At 36.6% G+C, this 19,338-nt stretch overlaps 2 protein-coding genes and 1 long non-coding RNA gene across 21 annotated transcripts; 1 reads left to right on the top strand and 2 right to left on the bottom strand.

Moving 5' to 3' along the window:
• Positions 778–3,554, bottom strand: LOC109715699 (protein ROOT PRIMORDIUM DEFECTIVE 1). Of its 3 annotated transcripts, none has more exons than XM_020240819.1 (2): positions 1,519–3,554; positions 778–1,427 (listed from the first exon to the last, which is right to left on the bottom strand). In XM_020240819.1, the coding sequence occupies exon 1, from the start codon at positions 3,438–3,440 to the stop codon at positions 2,262–2,264; it is 1,179 nt and encodes a 392-aa protein (XP_020096408.1). In that variant the 5' UTR covers positions 3,441–3,554; the 3' UTR covers positions 778–1,427; positions 1,519–2,261. The 3 variants fall into 3 exon arrangements, with proteins under 3 accessions (XP_020096408.1, XP_020096409.1, XP_020096411.1); XM_020240820.1 differs by having other exon boundaries at positions 1,594–3,554; XM_020240822.1 differs by having other exon boundaries at positions 1,946–3,554.
• LOC109715030 lies at positions 4,737–7,611 on the top strand. 2 transcript variants are annotated; one of them, XM_020239815.1, is made up of 2 exons: positions 4,737–5,269; positions 7,354–7,611. In XM_020239815.1, exon 1 carries the CDS (start codon positions 4,780–4,782, stop codon positions 5,224–5,226), a length of 447 nt encoding a protein of 148 aa, XP_020095404.1. In that variant the 5' UTR covers positions 4,737–4,779; the 3' UTR covers positions 5,227–5,269; positions 7,354–7,611. The 2 variants fall into 2 exon arrangements, with proteins under 2 accessions (XP_020095404.1, XP_020095405.1); XM_020239816.1 differs by lacking the exon at positions 7,354–7,611 and adding an exon at positions 6,747–7,143.
• On the bottom strand, positions 11,766–18,915 carry LOC109715573. Of its 16 annotated transcripts, none has more exons than XR_002217659.1 (13): positions 18,556–18,915; positions 17,561–17,652; positions 17,337–17,443; positions 16,165–16,429; positions 15,988–16,065; positions 15,650–15,878; positions 15,512–15,553; positions 14,937–15,082; positions 14,388–14,461; positions 14,090–14,154; positions 13,075–13,307; positions 12,162–12,296; positions 11,766–11,916 (listed from the first exon to the last, which is right to left on the bottom strand). It is a non-coding gene; the product is annotated as an uncharacterized LOC109715573 (long non-coding RNA). The 16 variants fall into 16 exon arrangements; XR_002217651.1 differs by lacking the exon at positions 12,162–12,296 and having other exon boundaries at positions 18,556–18,691; positions 18,759–18,914; XR_002217657.1 differs by lacking the exon at positions 12,162–12,296 and having other exon boundaries at positions 16,165–16,469.

Below are 19,338 nucleotides of genomic sequence, written 5' to 3'. Positions count from 1 at the left end.
TACTGTAAATGTTAGTAAATCATGCTGTTCAAAGAAGCAGTATGTTCTCTTCTTCGATAGTTTCCTGCTGTAGTAACGGTAGATTCGGACAGTCTAATGTTGTGGCATGGAAACTCAATTCAATTTTTCCCACCAATTTTTTTTCTTTTGGGTTGAAAATTAAAAATATTTTATTAGGCTAAATTACACTTTGGGTCCTCAGACTATGCAGGGAATAATATTTTATTCTTTAAACTTTAATTTGTTGTAATAATGTATGATTCAAACATTCAAGTTATTGCAATCAAAACCTAATTTTATTGACTAACTAATAAATATGTCGCAGTAATATAACAGTATTCTGATTGATAATACAATAATATTAAAAAATGCCACATCACTATCTTTTAAAAATTAAAGCAAAAACTTATAACAAATTAAAGTATAAAATCCAAAAATGCCACGCTTCATACATGGAGGACCTAGAGTGCAATTTAGACCACGCCAAATAAGCGCACAGTTTACTAGCGTCTCCTCTAAAAAGTACAAGCTACACATTGAGGAAGCAGCTCAAATAAAAACTTTGGTAGTAAAGCTTCTGCAACCTGAAATCAACTCCATACCAAACCTTATACTTGGAAAAGGGATTGAGATATTTGGATGTATGATCATCAACCTGAAATAATTATCTGAAAATCTATTGCAACCTTCTCCAACCACACAAAATCAGCAAATAGAGGGACTCAAAATTAAAAATAAAAAATTCTGCGCGAGTACTCTGTTCTTTAGTGCTGCAACTTGAGAATAATTTCTTCATTAGATAAATTTCCCCAACACAATGGATAATGCAGGGTCCTAGACACAGGAAGATAATAATGAGAAGATAATGCATGATTAAGTAAATGGATAATAAATGCAGCTTAGTTCCAGGATCATGGGCACATAAATCTAATGTTAAATCCCTCATTTACTTCATCGAAATCTTTCACACATGGGCCGCAAAGTGTAAGATTTCCCAAAATTTATTCGCTAGAAGTACACCATTTTGTACATGTCGAATGATAACAATTACGGATATGAATGAACTAGCCTTAGAAGCGTGAAGAATAAGACATTCTTCGAGCCACCAAATATAGAATCACAAGCAAGTCAAATGTGCGATCGCAAATTGGAAAGCGCACACACTTTTCAGTTCTTCCACAACTTAAATGCCAAATCACCTTGATCAAAGAGAGAGGGAGTTCTTTTGCTTTTGTGTAAGCAGTGTTAATGGGAGAGAGAACAGAAGAAGATCAATTCCCAGAATTTTCCTCTTCACTGTTCTTCTTCAAAAGGTGTTTCTTTTAACTCCTTGCTGCAGTTGTCGGCAGTACCAAGAATCACCAAGAACTGCTCAACTTATTGGATCAGGTTGGCCCATCAAGAGCGCGCAATTAAGACCTAAAAAACTAACAGCACAAGAAACTAATCTTGAGTCCGACAGAATTACATCAGACATAGTTAAATGGAAGCAGAAAATCAGCATGAGTAAGAAATTACCAATCTCGGCTAAGACATCAATGCTATGTGCTATTTTGCTAAAACCACACATTACAATTGGAGTCTGCATGGTACCTCTTTTCCAGAAGATTTCAGTCATTCCTCAGATATTGGTAGAGGTAGATGTCAAATAAATCACCAACTTTTGCTTTTAGCTCTATTTCTGAGAAACAAACTTCAGAATAACATGAAAATTGTGCTCCTAGTTTTAGATTGGCATTTACTACTTGCTGAACAAGGTTGAAGAAGCAAACTTCGATCATACTAAAGGGAGTTCTCAGTTCCAAATAGCAAATCACGAAACAGTAATCAAAATTCCATCTCTTTGTTCTTAGCTCAATTTGACGGTAAAGATCAGTAGACAGAATGTACGGTTGATATAACAAGGTTTTCGCCAGGTCTTTAACTAAATAGGAAACTTTTTTACCTTTATAACCGGACTTGCACAATCTCAAGGTGGCAATTCAAATGGTCTGCTGCATATTACGGCGACTTTACTATATGGCACCAAAATTGGCCACGGAAACTCGAGTTAGCCTCCTCTTAACACAATTCAAGTGAATGCCTGTATCTTTCCAGCTTCTCTGTGCACAATGATGAATTTCTTCTCAACTATTCAACAAACCCCAAGCAGTCTGCCAATTTCAGCTTCAAACATGTCTCCAATCTTCCGACTTCCGCTCAAGTTCTAATGGTCCTCTGCTAAACCCATCAGAATCCTCCATCGAATCAATAGCAGCAACTTAACTTCCCTCGGCAGCATCTTCCACAGGTTTCCTACTCCGACGGCTTCTCAGAATAGCGTCCGATTTATCCATCAGCTTAACATACTTCTTCCTTATCGCAAGCATCGGGTGCTTCTCCAATGCGGTGTCCGAACCGGCAAAATAAGCTTCTTTTAGAACAACAAAGCAGGTCTTGCTCTTCAATAGCAGGTAGAACACATGGGGATGCCGCTCGAACACCTTGTGGAACTTCTGCGACAGCCCCAAGTGCTTCCTGAGGCAGAGAAGCCGCCGCCTCTCCGCCGAATTATCGACAAACAAACTAAGAAGTTCGTGAAGAACTCCCGCCGCCCGCTTCTCCGAGATATCACTGCTCGGATCCAAATGAGAAAAATCCTCATACGGAGAGACGTACGGAAGCTTCTGGAATTCGTCCAACCAATGCGCGATCTTTCTCTTCAACCGGAGGCCTTTAGAGGGGAATAGTGGGAAAGCAACTTCCTTAGGAGGCGAATCCGCAGAACCGCCAAATTGCCTCAGTGCGTTCCGCTGGAGCGCCGAAAACACTGGCTCATCTCCACCACCGACAACGCTCAATCCTTTCTCCCCGTCTCCGATTTCGACTACCCCGAAGCTGCCATTAGAGATGTTGTTGGGGTCTTCGAGGAAATCTTCGGGCAAGCCCAAATACCACAGCATCCCCTGCACAATTCTGAACGGCAATTGGCGATCCCTCGACATGAGGATCAATCTCCGGAGCCGGTCGACGATCTCGGGCTTTCGGGCGTCATAGACGGCGCGCTCCTCGCGGTCGAGGTCGACGGCTTCTCGGGTGAGCCTGAACCAGGGGAGGTTGTAGTTGGGGCCGGTGTACTCGTCGAACACGGCGGGGTAGCGGCGGAGGAAGGAGGCGACGCGGCGGCCGGAGGTCTCGAGGGCGCGGCCGCGCTTGGAGACGGCGGAGACGGGGATCCCGGCGTCGGAGGGGGCGCGGGCGATGATGCTTTTGAGGGAGACGAGGGGCTTGAGATCCCTGGAGCGAGCGAGGACGCCGATGGAGTCGTAGAAGGGGTCCTTCTTCCACTTCATGGCGACGTCGACGTAGGTCGATCGATGGACGAGGGAGAATGCTAGGGTTCGCACGGGTGAGGAGAATAGGGGCGATCGCCATGATCGCCCGAGGAGAGGTAGTGGCATGGCGAAAGGTAGGGGTTTTGGGGGAGGAGGGTTTGGATTGGGTTTAAGGTACTTGTGTGAGACTCTCTCTCTCTCTCTCTCTCTCTCTCTCTCGCTCGCTCTTTACTTTTTCTCTCTAACGGGAGGGGGGCGAAGAGGGGGAAGAGGAGACGCTTTTACGAGACAGACACTTGGGGCCCACATGTCAGGTCCACGTGTCAGCCCTGCAGAAAATATTTCCTGGGTTTAGTTTACCACGTCGCCATGAGCCGCACCTTTTTTTTTTGTTCAGTTCAGTTTTTTTTTTTTTTTTTTTTTTTTTTTACGTATGTGTTAAAATATAAATCATATGGAGAGTTACTGTACTATCGAAAGTATAATGAAGTTAGTATTTTTGACTTCTTGACCTTTGGACTAAGAATTATATGATTGAAATGATAGTAGTTTTTCTTAGAGTTGAATGGTCCTCTAAAATAATAATATTAATTCAAATGCCAAAAATGGTCAAAAGGGTTGATCAAAAGCTAAATAGTTGGAAGCACAAACTCTCTTATACTTTTAAAAGTATAGTAGCTCTATTCTATAAATCATCTAAATAATATGATTTTACTATCCAATATTTTAATTTATTTGATTTGAGTCCGTCATCATTAACTTAAAATTTTAAACTTATTATTTATTTTAATAAATTTATGATTGCGAGAACTAAAAAAAATATATACTAACTAGACTTGTAAAGTTCAAGTGATGTTGACTGATTCAAATTAAATAAATTGATAGGTTTGATATTAAAATTATAATTTTGAAAGACTGTGTAGCTCGATCCATAGTTTAGGTAGATTCTGATATAGAGCTACTACGCTATCGAAAGTATAAAGAATTTGATACTTTCGAATTTTTCACTCTTGGATTAAGAATTGTACGTTTGAGATGATTATGGTCCCCCTTAGGATTGAGTAGTATCGGTAGGATTGAATGGTCTTCACAGAATAATAGTATTAATCCAAAGATTAGAAATGATTAATGAGGCTGATTTAATGGCTAAAAAATCGAAAGCATTAGATTCTCTATACATTTGATAGTATGGTAGCTTTACGATAAATTCTGTATATTTTTATAGTTAAAAATATATATCATAATATATATACTAAAGTTAGGATGGAAAATTTTATAAGATGTATCAACACCACTCCATTCTTAATAAGGAGAAATACTTTTCAGTCCCTATTTCATTCGAGATAGATCCATGTGGGAATCCAACTTCGGGAGAAATATTATCATCTTTTTTTTGGAAAAAAAAGTTCTGAGATCATGTAGTCCGGAATATGAATTTCCACAATTATAATTGTCCGCGGATGACATGGTGAACCGGGTCCAGGCAATAGTTCGTCTTTCTCCTCGGACGGCAAAGCGCTTCCCCGTGTCCCGCGCAGCGGCGCAGATCTCCTCGAACACTGATAAACCAATAGAGCTAGAGCGAGAAACGAGAGAGAGAGAGGGGGGCCTCCTCGTGATCGTGATCGTGATCGTGATCGTGATCGTGATCGAGATCGAGGGATCTGGACCGTCGATTGGTATGGGGGCCATCGTGACCGCGGTGGTGGCGATCGCGGCGGTGATCCTGGGGTGGATCACCATCGAGATCGCGTGCAAGCCCTGCCTCGACAAGGGCCGCGACGCAATCGACCGCTCCCTCAACCCTAACTTCGACCCCGACGCCTCCCTCGTCGCCCCACTCCGCGCCCCTTCTCCCCCCTCCTCCTCCTCCTCCGATCCCTCCGCCGCCGCCGCCGCCAAGGGTGCCTAAATCTCCTCCCCCGATCCCTCCGCCATCGCCGCGATGTTGATCCGTACGACCTCTCCCNCCAAATATCGAGTCGAACGCGAGTCGAACGCGAGCCGGCTCGCTCATTTGCCAGCCCTACTGCTCATAGCAGTATCAATTCGAACCGTCCATATTGAGTTATCTAAATTTATTCTGTTACGGATGAATACTGAAATGAGTCATGTGGAGAGCCTAGAATTATATATTAATATCAAAGAAAATAAAATAAATAAATTATAAGCTTAAATCCATATTGTGGACCACGTAACAGTAATATGGACATGAGAGCCCAAAATTTAAGGTAGAATTTATTGAAGCAGAAGATCTTGTGGGCCATGTGTCACGTGGACACGTGGAGCCCACGGTCCCTTTCACATTGGTGCACGAGCACCAAAAATTAATGCGGTGAACTTTAAATATCGTGCTAGGCAAAACAATGTAAGTGTTTGGAAAATTTCGTGAATAGCCTTGATTCTCATTGGATTAGTGAATTATCTCGTCCAATGGGACGAGATTCTTATCCTTGTAGAGCATTTTTACTTAGATAAATATAGCACAAATATTTATGGGGCCAAAGAGAAAAAGACCTCAAATTTTTTTAATTTAAGAAATAGGTAACATGCTATCCGGTTTATTTATTTCTTTTATAAATAAACTTAACTGAAAATGTGAATCAATTAGGATTCGAACTTAGGACCTCAGGTACCAACCAAGCCCTTTGCCGCTTGCGTTAGGAACGGTCGGTAAAAAGTCCTCAAATATTGGATCATATAATATATATATATATATATATAAGTTTGATGAATCGTGCTATGTGTAATTTTGGGGATCCCTTCGCCTCCATGCGATGTTGATCTGTGCGGGCTCCTACTCTCCGTGTTTTTTTTTTTTTTTTAAAAGCATAGATTTGGTGATTTGGGCCTGGTATTATATAACTGAAGTGCATGGTGTTTGCTTTGCTTTTCGTTTGAATCAAAATCCCGTTTTATAAGCTTGATGAATCGTGCTATATGTAATTTTGAGGATCGGGTTTGATCTGGAATTGTTTTCTATAATCCATTAATTGATGTTTGATTAGAAGGATGAATATGAAGCATGTGAGTACTTGATTAGCTCCCCTGAACATTTTGCTTGATTGCATATATCACTGCCCGAACTTTGAAACATTAAAATAAACTTTATGAACTTTGTAATTGTTTCAATTAAATGCAAATGGCTCAAATGTCCCTCTTTCTTTCAGTGCTCGGATATATTTAGGATTATTCAAGCTATTTGACTTTCAGTTGATTGAAGATTATTAAGAAAATTTATTTGACTGAAATAATGACAAAGTTTGTTCAATTTACTTTAACTGTATTTTTCAGGCAATTATGATGTATTTGTTTTTGGACAAATCACTTTAAATGTATTGACTACCAACTGCCATTCTTAACACAAATTATTTTCAGGCAGCTAAAGTAATTTGCCATTCTTAATATTAACAGTATTTTTTGTTTTCTCAGCATTTCTGCTGGTTTGAATTCCAAAAGGAGAGTGTTTAAAGTTGCATAACACAATACAGCACTTGTCTGTGGGGTCAGTGTGAAAACCTGTTATTGCAGTGTATGATTCGGGTATTACTCGTGAAATGAAGATCCTACAGTGCAATTTTATAACTGTCGAACATCGTACCTCAGTATTATGTTTACTTCGTAAGAAGCAATTATGTCCATGAGATTGCTTTGGTGACCGTTAATAGCGCTGAGGTAATTGTAATTTGATATCTGGTTTAGCTTTTTGTTCATTTTCTTTCCAATCGTTATGCTGTCCCATCCTCTCTGATCATTTAGAAGAACTCTGCATTCTTCTTGCTGTTCACATGAATTTTGTTCCTTTTTATCTGCCTGTTTTCGTTAATCAACTATTCCGCATGAAAACCGACTGTCCCTAGAGCAAGTGGCAAAGGACTTGGTGGTTGGTACCCGAGACCCAAGTTCGAATCCTAGTTGATTCACATTTCCAAACACTATTCCGCATGAAATATTTCAGATTAGCAAATTCAGTTGGTAGTCTTTTGTTGTGGCCATTAGCTCTGAATATAGTTCATATGCATTTCTGGATTATGTGCAGTTTTGAAAGTTGAAGTGGCCTCTCAAACTTTTCTTGGTCTATAAGGATGCTATTCATCTCCAAATCGTGGAAGGGTGTCGAGTAATAGTGAAATTTGAATTTGGTGAGACCATTTACTCTTTTAGCTTCTTAATTGTTATTGAAATATCTCTTGTTTCCACTCATCGCGTATGTAAGCGACATTATGTACCCTATACTCAAATTCTCCTGCGCTTTGGATCTTTTACAGCTCTTGTTTGCCTGAGACTTAGACTTGGACATCTAAATCTTTCTGCAGCATATGATGGATCATTAGTTGATACGCATGCTAGTTTGTATTTGGTTGATGCTTGATTTTGTGTGGGTACGAGTCCAAATTTCTGCGAAATATCTTCATCTTTTAGCTCTTGTTTATGTAGTGATTATCTTTCTACCGATTATTTCTTTATTAAATAAAGAGATACACTGAACAAAATACTCGTGCATCCAAATACGCTTTGAGCCTGTATATGCTAGGATGGGAGTGGGCTGCGCCTAGTTATATAGGCTTTGGCCCAAGATTCACCCTTTCCAAATTGGGGCTAAAAGAGTAAAAAGCCCGAAAAGTTCTTCGCCCCATTGGGACTGAAATTGCACCACAATGAACAAACATTGGTCAGAGCTGGGCTGAAATTTAGTACGTACTTCGGTTTAGACCGATTCGATGTTCGTCAAGCTGTGGATCAACCTCCGGTGGTTGAAGGTTGAATATCCACTTGTGTTGAACTAGGGAAGTGTAAAAGTGAGCCCAAAATAATTTTTGACTAGAAAAAATAATTTTTCAATCATTTGATTTGATTGCCAATAAAAAATTTTCCCTCTAAAATAACCTTACAGATATTTTGAAAAGAAAGAGTTTTCATTTTCTACCCAAAAAAAATAAAAAATAAATATTTCTCCCCTCAAAAATTACAGTATAAAAGTTTAAGGACTTAAACGAAATAAATGGCATGCATGCTATCTTTCTCTTTATGAAAGAGAAAAGAAAAATAGCCGCGTCCCAAGTCCACATTAGGAATTTTGACGTGGTCCATGAGCTTAAAGTAGTATAACCTCATTGACCGAATGCATAAACTACATTGTATAAATAATATATTATATATTATTTTATTATTAGATAATAAAAAAACAGAGTAATTGCTCTCTACATATAATTGCATACTTATAATCTCTACTTATAATCTCATATTATTTTAAAATATATTTGATTTCTTGTTATTATTTATCCTATAATACTTAAATAATATGTTTAGATAAAATAAACTAAATAATTTATCTAAATAACTCATATATATATATATATATATATATATATATATATATATATATATATATATATATATATATATATATATATATATATATTATTTTTTCTATTTTTCGGGACAAGGTAAATAAATATGGTATGGAAACTGATTTTCTTTTTCTATGAACCAAGCATCATATCCTATAAAATTATTTTTTATTCAAAAACTCTTTTTCATAAAAAACGATTCTCCGTATTTTATGCAAAAAACATTACTAAAAATATTTGGTTTACCCAAAAATATCTCTAAAAAAGACATTTTGATTGAAAAAATATTTTTTTAGCTAGTTTTAGGTCATAATTTTTTCAATAATATTATGGTCGCTAATTATGTTTTTCGCTAAATATTAGTTAAACAATATATATATATATATATATATCGATGCTTGCACATTTATTCATATATTGGATGTTGCAATGGATATTTTGAATTTGACAATATTAGATGGGATCAATGATGAGTGGATGAAATTAAGATGAATAAACTCACAAATGCATCAGCGCAAGCAATTACTTCCAAATCACTAATATTTTTATGTGCTCACAAAAGCTCTCTAAAAGAAATTTGTTTATATCAATTTATCCCTGCAAATTTAAATATATCATACCTATTCCTCGAAATACTTAAAATATGCAAATTTATTCCTTCTTTTGGATTAATATAAAAATGCATGTGTCTTCTTACATCTAATTAATGACTAATTAAACCTTATAAATAAGCAAATATGTTTTTTTCTTCCAAATTTATTTTTACTTTAACTTTTTAGCCGTCACGCTATTCAATTGAATCATCAACCGCAGACATCTTTGTCGGATCGTTGGCGCTAATCGTTAATCCCAAAAGATGTCGGATCGTTGGCGCTAATCGTTAATCCCAAAAGCTCGAGCTATGCAACTAATTCACTTAATTAAAGCGTATAGATACAACGCCTACGAGTCTCGATTATGGCTCGGTCCCCCTAAACTTACGCCACTTCAAACATGACTTCGTCCAACCCAACCTCGCGCCATTTCGAACGTGACTCAGTCTACTTAGCCTCCCTGCACAGAACAAAATGCTGGTTTATTTAAGCCAACAATCTTTATATCGCGCTCAAATATTCTAATAAAAAAATGTCAAATTTAACCTTCAAACTAGCTAGCGACGCGTGTCAATTAAATTAAAACTTATGGTCAATGAATTTTTTTTTTTAAAATTCCCTTTAATTTTTTCATTTTATAGTGAACTATGTGTGGCTCAAATTACGTACGCGATGAGGCTATCATGTAGACGGGGCCAACCTGTAAACGGGTGACGTAGGGTAGTGTACAAAAATATTAGCTAAGTTTTCCTCTCTGTTTTTTTTTTGTATTTTTTGAGAGAAGTTACTACAGTAAAAAAAAAAAAAAGGTAAAGAATAAAATTAAAAATAAAATGTGCACGCAATTTTAGATGGAACCGTGTGGCACGTAAAACGACGACGTAAAGCCCATGCATGATGTTGAGTGCAACAACTAACCATCTCAACTTATTATTATTCAATCATAAAAACTAACTATTTCAATTCAATTGCCTCAATAATCACATCTTCTTTATTGTATATATATTTATTAGCTCGATCACGTAGTACTAGAAATGATTTACCTACTTATAGCTTAGCATGCAATTTTTAAATTAGTTAAATTATAAATATCATATCAATATTGTACTTATAAAAGAGATACCATAACAAAACAAAGGACAAACAATTTTTTTTCTGTTTCTAGCAATGGCTAGTCCTAAATCAAATTGCTCGATACGCTCATATTAAAACACTTTGAAGGTGTTTGAATACAACCTCAACACCTCTAAAACCAATCGAGTGATGCAGAGTTAAAAGATCAATTTGATAAAAAATAGTTTATGAACGTTAACATGTCAGATTAGTTTGTTGGAGCTGTAATAATTTGATTGGAAAGGTCGTGGTGTGGAACGTACAATGAATCCCTTGCTGATCGACACATTTTACTAGATCCTTCGTCAATACTCACGCACGCACGCATGCATGCACGTAAAACGGTTGGATAATCAAACGAACCTTATCGCCTCTTTAAAACGATAGCATCTACATATTCTCTTACCCCTTCGAAGTGCCCCTACGTTGCTGCGAAGTACCACCATGCATGATTTAACGTTCAACTACATCGCAGAGCCACTGCACATTTTCTGTGCATTAAACATTAACTTTTGGAACTCTCACATATACTTTTGATCACTCAAACAATATTTCCTTTTCATAGCTTCTTTTCCGACAACTAATTAGTATGTCTTGTTTGTGGATATGAGAAACTAAATAAACAATTAATTGGTAAGCTTATCGATGCATATGTTTCAGTCATCTACTGACATTTCTAATTAACTGCTTAAGCACTTCTATGCATATGTTTGTGTTAGTTGTTAATATGCTCATGACACTACAACAAAAACGGTCTATAGCGACACTTTTAAATATCGGTATAGGTAAAAAAAAGTGTTGCTGGCTAAATTACCAACACTTTTAAAAAGTGTTGCTATATGTGGGGTCGCTAGGTATATAGTGACAGTTAAAGAGTGTCGCTATAACCTACAAAAGTCTTGCTAATTTAGCAACACTTATTTAAGCATCTAGCAATAGTCACACTACAACAAAATTATATTTTAGCGGCGATTATTTTTTAAATTAGCGGCAATTACAATTGCCGCTAAAATATTTTGTGGCAATTTTAACAATTGCCGCTATTGGCAGGGTCGCTAAAAGTTTTAGCGGCATTTATTCCGGCGGTTGGTAAAAATCCAAATAAATGCCGCTAAATATTATACAATAACGACTATTATAAATGCCGCTAAATAGTATGCAATAACAACTATTATAAATGCCGCTAAATAATATACAATAACAACTATTATAAATGCCGCTACAATTAATTATAATTGCCGCAAAAAACATACTAAATGATTGATTAATAAAGCTTATAGCGGCAATTAAATTAATATTAAAATACTTGATTAACAACTAAATACTACAATGAATTGAAATATTAAAAAATATTAGTAACCAAAAAGCATTAATAATTTGTATAACAAATAGTCTCAACTCTCAAATTACAATCTCAGTATTCAAATTAAATTTCAAACATAAGTTCTAACAAAAAATACTTGTTCAAAATGTAGCTAAAAAATAACAAACACCGCATGTTTGAAATTCTTGCTTCCCACTTCAATTTCCGCAGCTCCAGCTGTTCTGGATCAACAAAAAAAAAGTCATAAAATCAGTGTCCGAAATTACCAAATAAAAATCATCATATCAAATTTCTGAAAAATATAAAAGTTAGGTTGTACTGATTTGGTCTATCTTTTCTTTTCATTTTGTAATAATAGCACTTTAATTAAGTAGACAAGCACATCTGAAAATGAATATGAGAACAGCAAAAAAGATTTCAGGCTATAGGCTAAATCTAGACTTGATTCAAAAAATTATGAAGTTACCTAATAAAATATATAGACAGTGCGACCTAAGTTGAATTAAGAGTTCAGTAAAAGTTTGCCACCCAACAAAGTGCGACCGAAGTTGAATTAAGAGTTCAGTAAAAGTTTGCCACCCAACAAAGTGAAAATTGGTATCTGCACTACGAAATGCATTAAACAAAAAAAAAAAAAGATTAAGATCATTAAACAAAGGTAGAAAAGCTACTGAAAAGAAAATGTATCAAGATACAAAAGAACAAAGTTAAAGCAGCATAACCTACATCTTTTTTTTTAGTGTAGTAAAAAGATTCATGCTCATATATGCTCCTTCATTATCCAAGCACAAGTAAATTAAGGAAGAGCCCCTATTTAGATGCTAGGGTATCAAGTCGGGGCAAGACTACTAGATGCTGTGAGGCTTTGGCTGACCACTACATAAGCCGCTGGCGGAAAGACAAATGGTGTGTAAACCAATAATTAATAGAGAAGGATCGGGATAGATATTCGTTAATAGTCTAGAGTATGATACATATTTATTCATCTACGTATATAGAATCAATAGCAATAAGCCCTATTTGAGGGGGCATTAACCAAGATTTAGAAGCTGAAATTTCCCCTCCCATCAATAGGTGTAGCTAAAGCATTTATAATACGACCCAAATATCCTAAACCCTAAGCTCTAAGCCCACAACCCCATAAGCATTTACCTTATTTAAAAGAATTTAATGAAATCCCAAGAAAAAACAAAATAGACATGCAGATATAGTAGGATTTCTAAACCAATGCAGATTTCTGAATAAGTCCAAATTTGCAAATAAATAAAGGATAAGAAAGTATGAAACATCTAAATCGTCTAATCATTCCTACAACTAATGATTTGAGATAACTGAGGATTCGAGTACGAAACTAATGATTTGAGATTGAGAACTCTTACCAATGGATCGGAGCACCAAATTGAGAAGAGGAATCGAGAAGCGGCACCGCTGAGGGCTCGGATCGGATCGTCGAGGATCGTCCTCGCGGGGCCGAGTAGGTCATGGGCGATAGCAAGGGAGATATGGGGATCGCCGGGTCGAGAATCGGAGCTATCATTCAGCTCATAAAGTTCATAACATTTGGAACCTCCCTTGCTTATGTTGAGCTATCATTCAGCTCTTAGTGTTTATCCTTCAGCGAAAACATGAAATTAAATGGGTTAACGTCTTTAGTTGGATAATAAGGATGGTAAATACGAAGCTACGGTTAGTAAGCAAGGATATGAGTTCTCATTACCATACCAAAGCGGCATTTTCATAGTTATCAGCCAATCCAGATAAGTAATGGCATGAATTTACAACTAGTTTTGATACATGTTACCAAATAATCGATTGAATAGAAAATGACCAGTAATCTTAGTACTAGATATCTAGGATGGCAAATTGAACTAGCAACTATATAATAAGATTCAATGAAGTAACTGTCATATGAGTAGAATTAGCTCAGATTTAACATGATTCATATTTGCATGTTGGATGCAACAGACCTACAAACCAGATGCAACTACTCTAATAAAACATGAAGATGTCAATATAGAGTCATGACAATAGCAATCAAGTAATTATTATCAAATTGCAAGCATCAAAATTCTACTACATTGAAGCTATACATAATTCCTCCACAAACAGTGATTTTAGTTAAACTTAACAAAATAACTAACTCTTTTAATCCTATACTAAATCACAATATATTAAATACAATTCCGGGTTCAAAAATCAAAAAGTAGCACACCAGGATATGACTCTTCTAACAACAACCTGTGAAGCATTTTCGTACATAAATATGATTACAAAGTGATCAGACGCTCCTAAAGAAAAAAAATTAGATATAAATAGTATTATATGGACTCTGGTCAGATGCTCCTGATGCCAATGTAAAATAAATGTTATTCTTCAAACTAAACGCATACCTACCTCAATCCAATCAGTAGTTCAGCTTCAAATTGATTTGGAGTAAGCATAGAAGCAACAGGAACGACCTTACATTAATTAACAAAAACGAAAAAGGAAAAAAATATTAAACATGTAGATCAAACATCACAGACTTGTCAAAAATATAACATCATATAAAGAAAATTAAGAACAAAGAGTATTAAACATGACTCCAAGCCATTATCTCTGAATAAACTACAGGACATAAAACAAATTTATAAAATGCTAGAAAACGATGGTAATGTGCCGTAAAATGTAGATCAAGTGGTCTGAGGCTCACCTTTTCTCGATGCACAGATACCAACTCTTGTGGAACATATAGCTTTCCTTCATCTCCCATGACTGGATCACAAACTACAGCATCAAATAAGATCAATGCTAAGTTATTAGCTTTCCTGCATAAATGCATTAAAAAAAAAAAGGCGGAATCTGAACTGTATACACTCCGTTCAGTATTAAACACCAAGTTCATCAGATCAAAGCAAAAAATATAGTTAGGCAAAAAAGATTCCAAAAACAGAGATATAGTGTGCATTTAGTTTTCTTTGAAAAAAGACGCACTCCTAATACTTTCATGCCTCGCATTCACTTCCATATTATTTGCCAAGTTTCTCATGAAGTTCCTTGGAAGATCCAGTTACAAATTTAACAGTGTTATCATCTACAATCCGAGTGTTGACGCCATTAGTGTTTATGATGCTAATATTTTACTCGCTTTATTTATTGAAATTATGAATTTAGTTACGGGGATGAAACATCTGAGGTCTCGAGGAGGGCGGAAAAAAAAAAAGAAAGTTAAAAAAAAGGTGATATGTTGTTACTTCTTAACTGTGATACGACGCTCCCACGGGTTCGTCATCTGTGGATGTCGATCTAATTAAAACACTTGTTGAGCTCTTTTGTGCAAATGGCGAGGAAGGATGCGTCTACGAATGTTAGTACAATTGTTTGCTCGTTCACATTAGTCAACCCGTCCTGAAAAAGATCGGAGAATTTCCACTTTTTTGTCAACGAGAGCATCAGCTCGATAGAAGCTGCCTGTTTCACACTAGTCAAAACACGGTAATTTACTGTTTAAGTCCATTCCAAGCTCGACCTCAAAGAAAACAAAAAAAAAAAAGAAAAAAAGAAAACACCATTCCCAGTATGAAAAGGCCGTGACAGAGATAGGACACGTCTAAGGTTGACGGTGGACCGGAAAGACCTCTGGATACTCAGGTGGCTGCCAGCAAAAGCTCCTTGAAAGTGCGTACATGGTGTTTTTGGTTGCATTTTTCATGCATGGACAGCATTTTCACTCTTCCCTTATTACTTTTCATCATTTGCTTAGTTTATATATACTAAAAAAAAGAATCTATCAATGTCGATTCAGTTCGAAAGAAACTGAAATTTAGTATTACTCACCTCAAACCAATAGTTGAAACTTAATTCCCATGTTCGTGTCTCCTGCAATGTAGAAATCGTGGGATTTGTACCGTGGATTAAGAAGAATCCATCAATGTCGATTCAGTTCGAAAAAAACTAAAATTTAGTATTACTCACCTCAAACCAATAGTTGAAACATAATTCCCATGTTCCTCTGTACTTCAAAAACACCCTAGAAGCATCAAATCGTAGCAATAAGGTCCAAATCAAAACTAATTGCCAAAAATACTTGCTGCTGTCTCCGCTCCAAGGGCTAATCCACGGGATAACCAAGGGAATGAGGAACACCAACATACTCTAAAGTGTGTTCCCAGGATTTTAATCCACCAGAAAACTCACTTGATCACTACAAAATTACCATGCAAAAGTGATTAAAAGTCAAAAATGCGAAGAATGCCAAAATCAGTTTTCCGATTTTCAACCTCAAAGAAAACTAAAATTCTTACTCATTTTACCTCCAAATTGGTCCAAACAAGATTCTAACCACAAAAGGATGAAGTTGAGATCGCTTCCAATCCTTCCAAACTCAGTTCCTAGAAGAAATTCAAACGAATTTTATTCAAATATGAAGTTGGGTCAAAAATCAGCATTATGCATCACCTTCGATCAACATAAAAATCAGAGCTATTAACCTGCAAATCCAGCTCAAGGAAGGTACAAGATGATTCTCAACTTCTCCCCACACAAATATAAGAGCTCAATTTCGAAAATGGAGCATCGAATCATATCCAATTTAGCTCCCAATTCTCGACTCAATGCTGCCAGCATGCTGATGTTGCTGCTGTCGGCTGATTGTTATAGCTGTTGTTGATTGCGTGCTCCGCAGAAAACCAACCAGCAAGAGAGCAACAAGGAGAGGGGTGTGAGGGAGAGTTCAAAGGTCGATCCATAACTCATCTACCATGAAAACATCCAAAATCACACCAATACTTCTCAGCTAAAAGAGGTGGATATTGGATTAAAAAATCAGAATTCCACATGAGGTTAAATTGATTGGAACTCAAGTAAAATCTGAAATTCTCTCTAAACTAACCTTCGATTCAACCCGAATAAGATTCTTACTAGAAAAAGATGAAGTTAAGATCACCCAAAACCCAGCAAAAGCTCAGCTAACTAGATTAAGCAAGGTAAATTCCATCTAATTCAAGAATTGCCACATCCAGCACTATTCACCATTTCAGCAATCAAAACCTACCAGGTCACTGAATTGAAGCACTCCCCAAGTTCAACTCTTCACAAAGAATCCAAGCAACTAATTTGAAGTTTGAAATCTCTCAAAATTTTATCTTGAACTCGGTTACAAGTTCAAAAATGTGTATGTGATCACAGTATAGTTGGGATGGACGTGGGTCTATGAATCACGTGATGGTTAGGACTCACGGACTTGTTCCTCTGAATCATCTTCTCTCCCTAGAAGTTTGAGGCTAAAAAGTCTATTGTAAAAGTGAGGCGTACTAAGCAGGTGATATACCTATGTGCAATCAATATAAGAGGCTTAGTTCCTACTCCTAGAACACTGTCCAGGTAATGCATCACAATTTTATTCTCTAAACATGACAAAATTTGTCTATGTCACAGAGGGAAAAAAAACACATACAAAAGTGTTCCCTAAAATTATTTCTTCTCGAATCAAAGCAATGTGAATAAATGACAACACTATACCGCCGAATCAAGTAGAACAATATTACAACACATAAACCACTAGTAAATCAAGCAGAACAATAGAACAACCAAACAAAAATTAGTTTACCTTAGAAAAAAAGATACTTATAAAAAACACTATAAATAGACAACTAAATATCACCTCCACAAATCAGATAGTGTCACCAATAAGTGCCTAGACATGGAAGCCATATAGCCCCAGTTTGAGGCCAGATATGCTCCCGATCATCCCAATCACAGTTGTTGGACCTAAATCAATGAAACAAGGGGAAAAAGAAAAACGAAGTGGCATATGAAGCAATAGTCTAAGTCAAATTTTGTAAATAGTACAACGAAAATGAACTTGAGATTAGGTATTATATTTACCATCTCCTTCCTGGGTGAAGTTGATTGTGCCTTTGACACCCTCATTGCTACCTAGAACAGCAACAACATTCACCATCTTTTTTTTTTGTGATCTATAAATAAACAGAATAGGACTATGAAAAGTAGAAAACATGAGAAACAAAAAAAACAAAGCTAATCATAAGCAACAAGGACTACTAGATAAAAGACGAGAAATATACACAAATAGCTCTCTTATCTTTGAAAACAAAGATGACGACTTCGACCAAACAAAGACTAAATAAGGCTGGTTGAATATTCATTCTCCAATTTCACCGTATTGAGCAATAAACAAAAAAAAATAGCTAAAAGTAAACCCAAGTTTAGAAAACCTTAACTAGTTAGTGTTGAATACTGATCTGGTCGCAAAAATACAAGCAAGTAATCTCAACCATTTACTCAAAAAAGAGGTAAATAATTTCCACTCAGACACTAATTCTGAGAGGAATGCATACAAACAAAATTATTTAGAAACTGCAATCATAAAATATCTTACTGTAAAATGCTCAGAGATCAGCTTGCTCCCTATAATCAAACATTTTAGTCCATGAAATTTCACATATCTTGCACTTTAGGACCCTCAATCCCCAACTTTAAAAAAAAAATGCTTGATTTTAGTTACAAAATGAAAAAATTACCTCCATTTGTAAAATGATTCACTTATTTCATTTTTTCTTTTAAATGAAATTGAAAGGCAGCGTTGTCTACAATATTCAAGTGAAAATTACAGCGACCAAGTCACAAAATTATCACGATTCAGGGGCTACACATACACTTCATCCAAACCCAATACAAAAATCCCATCTCTATGCCTCATGATTCAATAGCATTAAAAGAAACAAACACCTTATGAAATATTGAAACCTAATCTTCGATCTGATCCTATAGAGCATATCAAAGGAACAAAATCTCAACAAATTTTGCAACAAAAAAAAAAAGGTGATAGAGAGGATGGCTTAGAAACCCTAAGCTTTTACCTCAGGCGACCCCTTTGTGTAGAAGCAGTTGAGAGGAGAGTCGAAGAAGAAGAGTTCGTGGTTGCCGCAGTAATGGCGATCGAAGTGGTTGGCGATGAACGTCCCCGCCCCGCACTCGGTGTTAGGGCACTCCCTCCTGAGGAGCAGAGAAGGAAGAGGATCGTAAGCTCCTACGGTGGAGGAGGGAGAAGGAAGGAGGAGACCTGCGGGGTAGGGTTTGGAGCTTGAGGGAGCGGCGCCATTGGAGAGAGGTGGAGGAGAAGGCGATGTTGGTAGAGAGGGAGGAGGATCCACGCAAGGAAGGAGAGGGGTGGGATTGGGTTACAATCCGGTGGGATCGGGATTGGTTCATATTGGGGTTCCTATTTGATTTATAATTTAAAAATTATTGCGAAAATATAATTAGATATTAAATCAATAACAGCCATTTCATAATGGCCACTATTTAATTGCCACTAAAGGCATGTTTTGTTGTAGTGTCAGAACTCTATCTCGTTGGCTGCGGTGGCGGAGGAGAACGAGAGGGAAGGGCCCTTCTTCTAGAATTTCAATGGATTAAGTGAGGGAAGATGGGGAGATGGTAATCGATTTTTTTTTTTTTCTTTTCTATTTGGAATCGGACCAAATGGGCTGGGTTGGGTAGGTTGAGTATAGTAACATTTTATTTTTTGTTGGATTCGGCTTTATATTTAGACATTAATAGATGTTTTTTAAAATTTTGACATAAATGGGACACTTAGACAAAAGTGTCCCAAACATGTGTCCCTATAATCTAATTCTGTT

Source organism: Ananas comosus, linkage group 9 (genome assembly GCF_001540865.1).
Source record: "Ananas comosus cultivar F153 linkage group 9, ASM154086v1, whole genome shotgun sequence".
Classification (NCBI taxonomy): Eukaryota; Viridiplantae; Streptophyta; class Magnoliopsida; order Poales; family Bromeliaceae; genus Ananas; species Ananas comosus.
This window is presented reverse-complemented; position numbering and strand designations above follow the sequence as displayed.